Source organism: Parasteatoda tepidariorum, chromosome 7 (assembly GCF_982258835.1).
Source record: "Parasteatoda tepidariorum strain Cologne lab strain chromosome 7, Ptep-v5.0, whole genome shotgun sequence".
NCBI classification, from domain to species: domain Eukaryota; kingdom Metazoa; phylum Arthropoda; class Arachnida; order Araneae; family Theridiidae; genus Parasteatoda; species Parasteatoda tepidariorum.
The window spans coordinates 72,596,663-72,610,273 of record NC_141761.1 but is presented as its reverse complement, the minus strand read 5'-3'; the positions used below and the strand labels follow the sequence as shown (position 1 = coordinate 72,610,273).

The window sequence follows — 13,611 nt, the reverse complement described above, 5'->3', positions numbered from 1 at the left end:
TCGATTATAATATGTACCCCGTTGCACAAAACTTGGTTGGTTTAATAGGTGGGCCAAGCTGTTGTGATCGAATTCTGGTTGTTTAACCATATTAGGTGAAAGTAGTTAATAAACGTCTTTACAATAGATGTATCACAGTCAGAAAAAAAACCTATAAAAAAGAGCAAAGACTGAAAGAATTTTGAAAATAAGGGGGGGAAAAAACAAATTTTACAAATTTTCAGAACTAAGAAAAAACTTCAGAATCTAAGATATCAGAAGAAGAAGAAGCGAAAGAATTAATCTAAGGGTATGAATTGATATGGTATGAACGGGACTGAAAACAAATTTAGCGCACTATAAAAAATTTAAAAAATGCTCGACGCAGTAATGCATGCCAATACAGCCAATTCTTACTCAAACCTTCGGATCCAATTGCAGAGGTAGTTTGGAGAACGATATATTATAATTTATAGCCCAATCGTGAGCATGAAAAAATGTTATCAATATTTACCATTAACGAGTATACAGGCAAGCATCAAGAAACGTTTTTCATTAAAAATTCTATTCCACAGGAACTATTCAACCGATTTCACTCAAATTTTATATTTTGCCATGTTAAATTGCATTCTTTTAAATGTTGTAAAAAAATTTTATACCTCACAATGCAATATTTTCCGATTATTATCAGATACATTAAGAAATATTTACTAAAAGCTATTTTTTGCATACGATTATCTTCGGAGAAACACATTTTATAATTGACTGTGAAAATTTTTTAATTCTCTTAAAAAGTTCTATAGATATGGCAAAATATGAAAAAAGTAAAATTGACATTAAGGGGTCCAAACTTTGGGCCGCTCATCTGACCAAACTATTAATACTATATTTCCTACATTGCAGCTATATTTTGAGGTTCAAAAATCCTAAATCGTCAAAAAAAAGTATGTTTATTCAGAGAAAGTACGTTTTTGTGTCCGATTTCGTAACTTAAAAATATCGTCTTGGAGGAATTAATTAGCATATTTGAGGTCACTCCTTCTAACTTGAGTGCTAGAAAGGGAAGATCTGATCATTAGATCAAAAGTTATTCAGATTGATCCGCTTTTATTTTTGCTCACTGTACATTGCTTTTAAGCTATGATGTGCAAATAATGGTAGTAATAAAATTTTTAATAAACATAATTCTAAACATCACTCCTACTTCCATTCAAAATATTTAATTCTGTTTTCATAACTCCATTAGTTAACTCCATAGTCTTAAATATTATAACTAAATTGATATTTTAGAACTAATTGTTTTTTTGACCAGACACTAATTAATATGCTCATCAGTTTTATTATTTTCATTCTGTACAGTGTCATAGTTATGCATTTTTACAGACTCAATACTTTTTTATTAAAATAGCACGTCTGACAAAGCTCCTGAAATTTCATATCTTATACAAGTTCTACGATCTCGCTGAAAGGTAAAAGATGAAATTCAATGCATTTTTTTTTATTTTTAGGATTAATTGACATTTGTTTTAATCTCTATGTTTACTTTTTATTTCAGTTTCACAAGTAATCCACATCTGATACGGGTCCTGAGACTGTTTCTCAATTTAGCCATCATAATTCATTGGATTGCGTGCCTTTATTATCTCTTATCAGATGTATTTATTTCCAGATATTATTCATTATTTTTCATATTCTTCACCGTCACGTTTTTGTTCAATAATATTCACTGTATTTACGCTTGGTATGCTATGACCGCGAATGAATTTCCTAGAGACATTTGTCACAAAAGCCATTTATCATCATGCATTAAGCTGCATAATTTATAACATTTTATAGATATTAGCTATATTTTAACTTTTTTTTTACAATGGGTTAATAAACACGATTTTATACCTTTGATAGACACGATTTCATGATAATACCTCACAAAAGAAATCTATAATCAAATTTCTCGACCACTTTCAGCCATAACTGACAAACATAGAACTAAAAATAACAAACTAACAGACACAAAACTTAGGTGAGGAGGCTAACAAAATGAAAATTTTAAAGACTACGTTTTTTCAAGTAAATAAATAGGATAGGCGTAGCGATGCATTACGCGATTTCCCCTCTCCGTTACCATGGTATTCATAAATCTCGTTTTTTCTTCCCCCCCCCGCCAGTACGTTATTATTGTAATAAGCGTGCTATCCAAATTTTGCATGTTTCTAAGCTGGAGAACTTAAATCTTTATTTAAAATGACTATAGAAGTTTCAATCATTTTCCGGCTCTTGCAAAGTTTATCATCCGTCAAACTTTTTTTTCAATACTCGTCAGGGGAATGACCTTTCTTCATACAGGCATTTAAAGAGCAAATTTGTTGAGTACAGAGAATGAAAGAACATCCATACCTTCCCGGGATTCGAACTCAGAACCTTACTGATGAAAGGCCAGTTCCCTGATTCCAACACAGGCCGGTCGGCCCATCTGTCAAACCTCCGAACACCTTTTAGCTAATTAAAGTTCACAAATCTCCACTGCAGCTCTGTGCTTCAAAAATTCCATTTTTAATCGTTTTGTCACAGCTACATACGAATAGAATTTATCGCAAGAAGATAATGACAAAGAGAGTAATGCAAAGAAGAGTTTATTATCAATCGATTTTTTTAATCACTTTCTGACTAATTCGAACATTAAATTTTAATAAGAGCTTTATGCGGAATGATAATACAAGTTTCAGTCGCTTCCTGACCTCTAATATTAGTAAATATTATGATATTACGTTTTTTATAAAGAGATTATTCAATGTCATTTTGGCGGCTTGATTATTGAAGCTTTGGGCTATGTGACTATACAAGTTTCAACCGTTTCTTGACCTCTACAAGCCGGGCGTATACTGTCAACCAAAAAGAATTTATCATCACCAAAAGAAATTATCGTACATCAAAAAGAATTTATTGCCAATCGAAAATTCGACCCCATTCCAAATAGCTTGAGTGTTCAAATCTCAATTGAAGCTCTGTTCCTGCAACCAATTAAAGTTTCAATCCTTCCCAAACTACTAGTTTTTGGTATATTGCTCACACCCCCAAAATAAATTTCTCGTCCACTGTCCGCCACGACTAACAGACACAAAACTAAATCGAAGAAACTAACGAAATAAACATTCTAAAAACTACAATTTGCAAATAGACTATAGCTTTTACAAATAAAATAGGCATTTCAAGGATACGGGATTTCCCCTTTTTTTCCCTCTCCGTTACCATAGTATCCACAAATTTTGCTTTTTCCCCACACCAGTACGTTAAAGTTGTAATAATGTTATAATTATATACAGTTACGAGCTATAGATGCTTCTTAACTGGGAATTGGTGTTTTTATAAATTTACCATTCAAAAACTGACATTCTAATTGCAACATTTACATTAGTATCATGATGAGCATAAACATTTTTTAAGCATTGAAAAAAAAAGTTCTAAAATATAGTGTAAAAACAAACGTTTGTTGAATGCACTTACTTTTGAAAAAAATTAACTTATCAATGTTCTTAAATGTTATCAATGTTCTTATTTTTTTTTAAATTCTTCCGTAAATTTTACCGAAGAACTAAGTATATATTATGGTTACGAAGCAACAATTTAGCCACTTTTTTGTTTAGTTAATTTTTAGAAAAAATTATATTTCTTTTTTTCAGTATGAAGGTTTAGGAAGCAATGATTGGGTCTATACAAATGACACGGAACAGCAAAGATTTTCTAGGTAAAATCAGATTCGAATTTTTGCTTTTATCGCTGTTTATAATTTTTACTAAAAGTATCAAGGGCTATTAACAATTCTAATCTAAATTATTATTTTCTATAACGTCAATTTTAATTTAGTTTTTTTTAGAAATTTAACTCGCAATTGAACTGATTAATAATTCTCGAAAAAAATAACTAGCTAAATTCTAAATATATATTATATATGTTACATCGATTTACTTTTGCCATAGCCAAATAATCGAAAATTAAAAAACGTGCTTTCACAGATAATAGTTCTTGATTCCATAATATTTATTAACTCTATATTTGTGATTTAATTTTATGCTTATTTGGAACTGGATGTGATTATTATTATATGTTTTTATCTATATATTAATGTTTTTAATTGCAAAATTTTAATTTTTTACGATTCATATTCAGATCTTTTTCATTTCTATGGAATCCATAAAAATATTTTAACATCCAAATTTCAAATTGCATTTAACTTCTTTCACATGAATCAGGCAATATAAATATGAAGTAATAAAGAAGGAAAGAATTTAAAAAAAGGAAAAATGTTTAAATTTATAATAATAATGTTAAATGTATTGTTTAATAGCGTAATAACGCAGAAGTTAAGATACTGAGCAATCATTGTAATAGACTGGGTTTCTATGCTCGCTGATGGTTTTATGCCCACCCAGCTTGCCTTAGCAATAAAGACGGCCGGTGCGCAATGCTGACATCTTTGTTGTCTTCATGCCATTGTTGATCTTATTGAGAAGCCTTGATCTCCATAATTACTTGAACCACAACCGACTGTTGCTATTTATTTTGTATGTTTCTTATGAAATACTACATTAAAAATAAGAATTTCACCTGAATCAAATAAAATTAATAGTAAAGATTTATAAAATATGCATTAGAAAAAATTATTAAATAGTAGAACATTAAAATTAATAATATAATGTTATCATTTCATTTAATGTTATCATTCCATATCATCAATTAATAGTATAATGTTATCATTCTTAAAATTGTTATAATTCCAGGGAAATCATTCGAATTTTAAATTGCCCTGTATTTCTAAAGTTTGAATTAATAAATATTCTCGTTTTATCTTTTTTTTTGGGAAGGAAATGAATAAACACGAATTTTTAATGAAAATTCTTATAAACCTTAAATAATTGTTTCTTTCTCTATATTTTAACTATTTTTTCTCCTTAAGGAAATTTACTAATTCATTACGTAATTTCTCTTTAGAAAATATATAATTTGTCTTTATTGGTCTGCTATGACGCTAACTACAATCGGTAATGCAAACGATCCAGAAACAGATTTAGTAAGCTCGAATTCTTATTCTTTTCAGTTTTTATTTTTAAATGTCTCAAATTTGTTACATTTTTGTTCTGTGTTTTTTTTATCTCTATCAAATTACTATGCACTTCAAAGTACACAGTTATTTCAATATAACCTAAACAAAGTATTGCTTTACTGCAAAAAAGTACTGGCACCTTGAGAGTCAGTATATTTTATAGTAAAATCCATTTTTGACCTAAACTTTTACGGAACAAAAAATCTGATGTGCTGTAATTTTTGCATTAATATTTACTGTAAAATCGCTGTAATTAAATAAATATTACTGTAAAAATTACGGTATCAGATTAAACGGTAAAAATGGATTTCATAAATGCTGCACTCAGGGTGTGAATAATTTTGATCTTAAATTTTACAGTACTTTTCTGGACACTGTTTAAGTTTAGTTAAGTGTTGTTAGAACACTTTTCAAGCGTTTACACTTTTTTATCACACGTTTGGGTTACATGAAAGAAAAATTCATATAACGGTACAGAAGAAATTAAATTTCGGTGGTATGAATTTTATTCCTTCTTATCTTACAATCTAAGTAAAAATTCACATGATTTTTTTTCTTTTTTTTTCTAATCTTTATATTGGTGGCAATATTCCTAGAACGACCGCATAATCCTTTTGAATCATTTTAGTTATCAGCACCATATGCTGTTCTTTGATAATGTGTTTTTTAAAACGTTAATGCGATTGATAATAGATATATTTTAAGTACTCTCTCCATACGTTTTTATAATAAAAACCTAAAACATATTTACCAAAAGAACTTAAATTAATGAAAAGAAAACATTTTATTTTCACAAATAATTAGAATATTAAGAATTTTATATGAAAATTATATTACTAAATTCAAAAATCTAATTTAAATATAAATACTTATTGAACTGAAACTGAATTCGAAATAGTTTAAGTTACAAATATTAATAAAAAGAATACTTTTAATACAGACTTGCATAATCAAATTTATGCAAAGATTTATTTAAGAAAGTTAACTTTTGTCGGACATGTGTTTTATATTAATTTCTAAACTATACTGGCATTTATTTACGGTTTGAATATGCTTAAAACACGTTTTAACATTTCTTTAAATCGTGCTAAATTTGAAGAAAAAAACAGAATTAAAATCGTTTTATTAAACTTTTTAAATTGAAAACCTATACAATTTAGACACTGTATATAACACCCACCTGAAATTTTGATCTATAGCTTAGCTAATTACACTATTTTATTATGTCCAAAGGGCAATGACCAGTTTTAACCCTAGATTACTATATTGTGATTTATAACATAAAGGAAGACTTAGCATATTTTATATGTGATGCGAAACTTGTTTTAATATTTTAAATTAGTAGCTAAAATAGAGATATTATCAAACATTGAACTAATCTAAAATAAATCATTAAGCAATTAGATCAAAACTTCTGGTGAAATTACTATACTATACTGTAATGACATTTCTGGTAAAAAAAATATATAATTCTAGTTAATAAAACCAAAATATGTATAAACCATTCATTAAACATTATAATTAAACCATTCATTAGATAACTTATCCGCTTATATGGTAAAGGTTTACCGGAAATTCTGGTTTTCAAAATTATAGTTCTTATTACCGCACATTTAACAAAAAATACGAAACTGAAATGCAAATTTAACTGATTAAATAGTTTTTATCCCATGAAGGTATCACGATGAAACAACTAAATTTTACCACCTTTACCAATTTGTTTAACAATATTTTATTTTCAATTTAACTAAAATAATTAGTCAAGCTCTTCGGTAGAAATTACCAAGTTTTTTGGTGTTCCTATTAGAGCCAGAAATACGATAAATTTTAACAAATTTTAATAGTTTTCACAAAGCATTTTTCTCTCTATGAAGCAAGTTCTATGTACTTTCTGATAAAAGGCAGAAGCAGTTTATATCAAAAGTGCTGGGTCCCGGCTTTATTTCTCTAACTGGTTCTGTTAAAATCTCCTCGACTTAGCTCTTCATTTATTGAAACGTTAAAATATATAAAAATACAAAATTATTACTATGTGCTAATTTGTTTTTTTTTTTCATATTAAGGAATACATTTTCACTGGTTTGATATTTATGGCTGGTGTGTTTGTATTTGCAACTGTAATGGGTAATGTTGGCGATGTAATATCAAGCATGAACGCCAACAGACAGGAATTTCAAGCCAGGTAAGCAAAATGTGATTTTGTGAATTGTATATCATTAACTGAAAGTTGTTTAGTTTTCGAATAAAGAAATAAGGTTCCGATCTTTCTCTTAGAAATTACATTTAAAATTTAGATATAGATTTTACTGACTGCTAACATTTTATTGACTGCTTAATTCCATTTAATGGGACTGCTAGCAGATATTCTTCCTCTATTGTTAATACGTACAGTCCGCAAAAAAAAAAACGAATCACCCTGAATAACTTTCGTTCTAATGATCGGATTTTCACGAACTAAGTGTCAAACTTAATGGCTCCTGGGGGTGACCTCAAATATGCTAATTAACTAGTGCTAACTAGTAATTAAGTTACGAAATCGGACACAAAAACGTACTTTCTCTGAATAAACATACATTTTTTTTTACATATTTGGATTCTTAACCTTCAAAATATAGGGGGTAGCCGCAATCTGGGAAATATGGTCCCCGTAGTTTGGTCAGGAGAGTGATCCAAAGTTCGTACCCCTTAATGTTAATTTCCCTTTTTACGTTTTTAGTCATATTTTTAAAACTAACAAAGCAATTTAAGGAAAATTGCACATACTCAAAAAACTCATTTACCCAAAGATAATTTCATGAAAAAAATAATTTTTAATAATTATTAATTAATTTTTATTATTTAATTAAATTGAGGATGAAAAAATTTTGAATTATAAGGTATGAATTTTTTTATACCATATTAATCTACATATTTTTCAATTGAAAAATCTAAAGTTTCAATTGTTTTTATTTATTAGAAGCTGAGAAAAATTAAAATTAATTATTTTAAAAAAAATAATTTGGCGACAATAAAGAAATGATTAAATGGGGCGATTAATATTAAAATGTGATAAACTTGCGAGGAACTTGACTTCGCGCGCGTAGTGTAAAACTTCATTCATATTTTTTTCGCTAATAATCGTTTGCTAATCTTTTAACTTTTATTTCTTTTTAACTATAAAATACAATGTTTCCTTTTGAGTCGCTTAATAATTTATTTGCAATTTAGTAAAGAAATTTGAATAAAACATTTTGAATTAAAAACACTTTATTCAAGGAATGTCTAGTTTTATAAAATAGGATATGATATGATCTTCTGATATAATATGATTATACACCAGATTATGCTTATTTAATGTGACTATTTTTTATTTTTTTATTTTGTTTTTCAATAACATTGACTTATATCTAGTGGGTCTTCAGCAGTATTTACCATTTACTTATGGAACCAATTGTTTTTGCAACTAACAATGCCTCAAGAGGACTTATATCAAAATCAGTTTTCAAGATACTTTTATTATCAATGTTAGTTGTATCAGCTTCAGTGCCAAAATTTGATTAACCAAATGTTCTTTTTGAAATAAATTCTTCAATATTAAGAAAAGCACAGGCTAAAGGATATTTGGGAGATTAAACTTTTCTGTCGTCAATGCTCCTTTAAAAATTTGCAACATAACTTGTGAGATTCCTTCTCAAGCTTCTGAAGAAATAGTGCATCGTTACTCTCGAAGCATGTATTTTGTTGATAAGATGTCTTGCTCATTAACTCTTGGTGTCTGTTTTGCATGCATTTGTCAAAGTCAACGTTTTTTACATCGAATGGAAAAATATCGCATTTCATAAAAGCATTTTACTTCATCAGTTGATGTCTCAAAATCTTATTTAAAAATGGATGCAAAATTTTCTCGATACATTGCTTTATAATTCTTTTAAGATCTAACGGGAGATTTCCCTGAATTAGGTAGAAAACTAAACCAGAAAATTTGTTTTGATCAACATAACTTGCTCAGTTTCAAATTGATATGAGATTTATATCTATCCAAAACAAGCAAAATAGGGAATTTGATAGCATTTTTAATTAGCCATGTGTAGAAGCATTTGCAATATATTTGTAAAATGTTGCTGCGGTCATTGTTTCATTTCATGAATCGCTTTTTCCAATGAAATATATAGCAGGGACTGATTCTGTAATATCTCAAAGAATTCTTCAGTAAGGAAAAACTACCAATGAAGGTAATTTTTCTTTCCTAGGAACTTAAGAATATAAATCCTTATAATTTTTAGGGCCAAGGATTTTTCCCGTTTAAGGGCAGTATTAAACTCTTGTTTCGTTCGCATTGTAAATGCTATCACTTTCTAAAAGGATGCCAGGACTACTTCTCTCCTAAAGATTCATCTAAAGTTCTTAAAACCAGTATTTCGAATATTATTCTCTAAGGGAAGTTTTGCCTTTTGAAATTATCTTCGCATTGCACTGAGTTATCGGTGGATGTCGCCTTAAAAAAAACTTCACCCATTTTTCACCTGCATGATGGTTTTTAAATGGATTTTTCCTACCAGTTTCCGTCTGGATTAATAAATTAGCTATTTATTAGCACAAAGGCTTTTATTATTATATTTAGTCAGTAAACATAGCTTATTAAGGTGTCTAAGGTATGATGTAATAACTAATCACTACATTTATAACGATAAATAAGTAATAAATTATTATTATAATTCTTTAAATAAATTTAGCAATTAAATTTGCATTTTGAAATGAAATTTTTATGGGAACTATTCATGCAACATTTAACTGAATTTTAGGTGTCCTCTATATCGCAGAGCTACTAATTATCCATGTAAAATCATATTTCACACATACTGTTCATTCACTGGGAAATCTATTCGCAGTGAAGAAACATGCCTGTTCCTTCACTGGTTAGAAGTTGTTTTTTGTACTTTCAACATAATTTTGATGTATAATATGACTAAAAGTACAGAAAAATTAAAATTTTTCTTTTATTTTCATTAACCTGAAAAAATCCTAATAAAGGAACACTTGTTTATTCATTGGTTTTTCATCGTTTGGTAATCCAGTTATTAAGCACCCCCTAATCTCAGTACTTGCTAATGTTATGATGCTTGAAATAAATAAAACGTAACTTCAGTAACCATATTTTGAATTATCTTTTTCCCAATGAGAAAAAAAGCTTTATTATATGCAATTAATTGTACTTTAAACTGATAACTACCACCACTGACCTTATAATTGTGTCAAAGAAACAATGCGTTGAACAAATACTAACAAATTCAAAACTTTTTCCAGAGAAGACTCTAAAACCAGGTAACTCAATGCGTTGTTAGATGATTTCCTATTGTTAGGTAGTAAGCTACAGTTACCAATCAATCTAAATTAAAACGTTTAAAATCTTATTTTTAAAAAATATATATGAAATGTTCCTTTACTGGTGTGTTTCATCACTGGTTGGTTTACCCTATATCGTCTTAATCTTAAAAGAAATTTCCGGAAGTGTTTCGCAGAACTATTTTACCAATTATTTAAGTAAATTTTGACATTTTTAAGAATCTTATTCTTTACCCTTTTACGTTTATTATTTCTTCATTAATAAACTAATCAATTTTATTAGTTCCTTAATTTAGATTTTCTTCGGTTTTCTTAGGTTAGGTCTAAGTAAAGTTCCTTTCTAAATTATAGTCAAGCTTTCTTAAAAAGAATTATTGTCTGCTAGCTAAGAATAAAACCTTGTTAAGAAACTAAAAACATTCCGCTGTTTAAAATTATTTAATGCAAAACAGCTGATTGTTTACTAAGTATACTATTTTTTTTTTTTTGAAAAAAGAGTATAAATTATTGATTGTCTTTTTGTTTCTCGTGAGTTCAACATAGATTATCTAAATTGGTTTTGATGTTTTATAAGTCACTACAAAGAGAATAAAGATACAGATCATAAAAAGCTGTCGAATACGTAGCCAAATTTTTAAGCGTCTTAAAATATCTCAGTATCTTAAATGTCGTCCTAACATCTTAGTTGTGAAATAAAATTTTTAATTATCTGATCACGTGTGATGCACTAATTATTTCATTATATCTTTTACTCTTTCTTTATGATACAAGTAGATTTTTTTCCTGATAATATACTAAACTATTTCGTTTAATTTTTTACTTTAGCATGATTTCCAAGATATTATTGTAGTATAATTTGTTATCAGGAAAATGCCTTATTTTGTTAAGCTAGAAATACCAAAAATTGAAAAATTGAAAATTGATTCCGAAGCTGTGCCAATTTTAGAGTCATCTGATTTTTAAAAAAAATGCTATAAAAAATACACAATTTCCGAACTTATTTTAATAAAAAAAAATTTAAAAAAAAAACGTGGCAAGTAGACTAACATACTTTTTACAGAAACTGTGAAAACTAATTTTTCCTATATTTCGTCAAAAGAGGATAAGAATGATATTGCTCCAAGGGACCTACTCAATAATTTCGCTATTTCCAGAATGAAATCTGTTTGATCGAAACATATTATTCCTTGAAAATTAAAACGGGGAAAAAATTAGATTTTATTATTTATGTAAGCTTACTCCATTTGTTTAATGATAGCGGTATTAAGGTTAAGAATATGCGATGGAAGTCTCGTTTACTATTATACTATAAATGCATTAAATCATGTAGCTTGAATAATTTATTTTAAGCAAATTATTTAATAATTTTAAGCAAATAAGGGTAAAAATAAACTCGATCAAAATATTCTGAAAGCATACCCTAAAATATATGTAGAATAAACTTTGGCATCAATACATAAAGTATACCTTTTCAAAACTTATTTTAATATCAAGTGAAATAATTTAATATGTTGTGTAACTAAATGGATAATCCCAAGAAACTGAATCAAAAATATGAAAACTTCATTGATTTAAAAAAATAATCGATAACAATAAAAGTAGACAGGTTTTGAGCGTCCAATAATGAAAGTCACAAGTTAATCAAGCCTGACAAGTCTTGAGAATGGGCGATTATATTTGAACGCTCGAAGCATGTCGACTTTTACTTCCCTCTTCATATGTTTTGAAGCCAGTTGAGTTTTTATCGTCAATTATACTGTTTTACATTTGGTTCTTGATCATTATTTTGATAAGGATTTTACACTCGTTAAAGTAAACATATGCATTTTAATATTTTAACAGGATTCATGTGGTCTTTGAAAACGTAAGAGCATCAATATTGTAAAAGTTACATTTAACTTAAAAATTTAAATTTTGAGACCGGATATTTTGAGTTAATGAAATTAAATATTTTATCTTTTAAGTTTTTGGGCTCCATTTCAGTATCTTAAGGATCTTACTAGCTCTGTTTAAAAGGAGAGTATCCGATATATATAAGAAAACATAAATAATCATAATAGCAGTATTTGGTGGTAAATGTAGCTTATCGTAATTGAAGAATATGCTGTGCGACATTGTAAGGTTAATTTGCGAACGTAAGTCTCATAATGCATCGAGACACGAGGATGCTATTTGCTAATCATCTTTATCCAAAGAAAACCAAGTAACCCAAATATCTAGCAGAAAGAAGCGATTTTATAAACAACGAATCATACAATATGCAACATATTATTTCAATATCTTATTCTTAAACATAACATAATTTCAATGTCTTTAAAATGCCACTAAACATTCAGCAATTCCTTGAGTTATAGAAAAAAGAAATATCGTAAATTACAGAAAACCTTGTGGTGCATTAGAATTACTATACAATCTATATATATATTTTTTAAGCACTTTTTTTTTCTTCAAGCTTTCTTGCCTGCAAGACTCGATTAACTCTTTCGCGCCGACTGTCACAAATACGTGACAGCATGAAACAGTATCAACCAGGGTAAAAAGATAAAACTGGTAATCAAAGTAATTCTTTAGCAGTTTATTTGTGGGCAGGGTTACAATTGTTTGATTTATTTAATTCACCACTACTTACTTCAAAATAAAATTATTTAGTTATACTTTGAACTAACATTGATTATATATATGATTAAACTAACAATAATTAAATTCAAGGCAAAGTAAGTCTGTGAAATTAGCAACGCCTGTATTTAAGCTACTGTTTTTTATTTATTTACATCCTAATTCTGATTTGGTACGAATGCTTTCATGAGTCACCCGTCCCCAAGGGGTTAAAGCTGTAAAAATGATCATCCCTAAAATTTTGTATATAGCTGTAATAAGTTATGTTAATTTGATTTTAGTATGAAATCCTCGAAAAAATTTTGCAAAAACAGCAAAATCTAAACAATATCAGATAAAAAGTTTATGTATTTAAATTCTAAAATTTCTAAATCATAAATAATTTATAAATCGATTCAAATTTTCTTTTCAAAGGACATTAAAAAATATTTGTTTTTGCTTTTTAGACAGAAATCAGCTTAAAAATTGTCTATTGCCTAGAAACTTCGAGATATTTTCTATTAAGAATGAATTAAACCTCTCTGAGCAATCACAAAACATTATTTCAATTTCTTTTACAGTCATAGCATGGTTGCCTAGCAACCTAGTAAAATTAA

At 28.1% G+C, this 13,611-nt stretch overlaps 1 protein-coding gene across 4 annotated transcripts in view; it reads left to right on the top strand.

The window, feature by feature from the left end:
- The window catches only part of LOC107455636 (uncharacterized), a 76,515-nt gene that overhangs the window by 35,417 nt on the left and 27,487 nt on the right, over nucleotides 1–13,611 (top strand). For all 4 annotated transcript variants that reach the window (XM_087168061.1, XM_087168062.1, XM_087168063.1 and 1 more), the window contains 5 exons: nucleotides 1,388–1,448; nucleotides 1,535–1,634; nucleotides 3,657–3,721; nucleotides 4,966–5,044; nucleotides 7,141–7,259. In XM_087168061.1, the coding sequence (XP_087024187.1) occupies nucleotides 1,388–1,448; nucleotides 1,535–1,634; nucleotides 3,657–3,721; nucleotides 4,966–5,044; nucleotides 7,141–7,259 (424 nt within the window). The remainder of the gene's footprint in view (nucleotides 1–1,387; nucleotides 1,449–1,534; nucleotides 1,635–3,656; nucleotides 3,722–4,965; nucleotides 5,045–7,140; nucleotides 7,260–13,611) is intronic.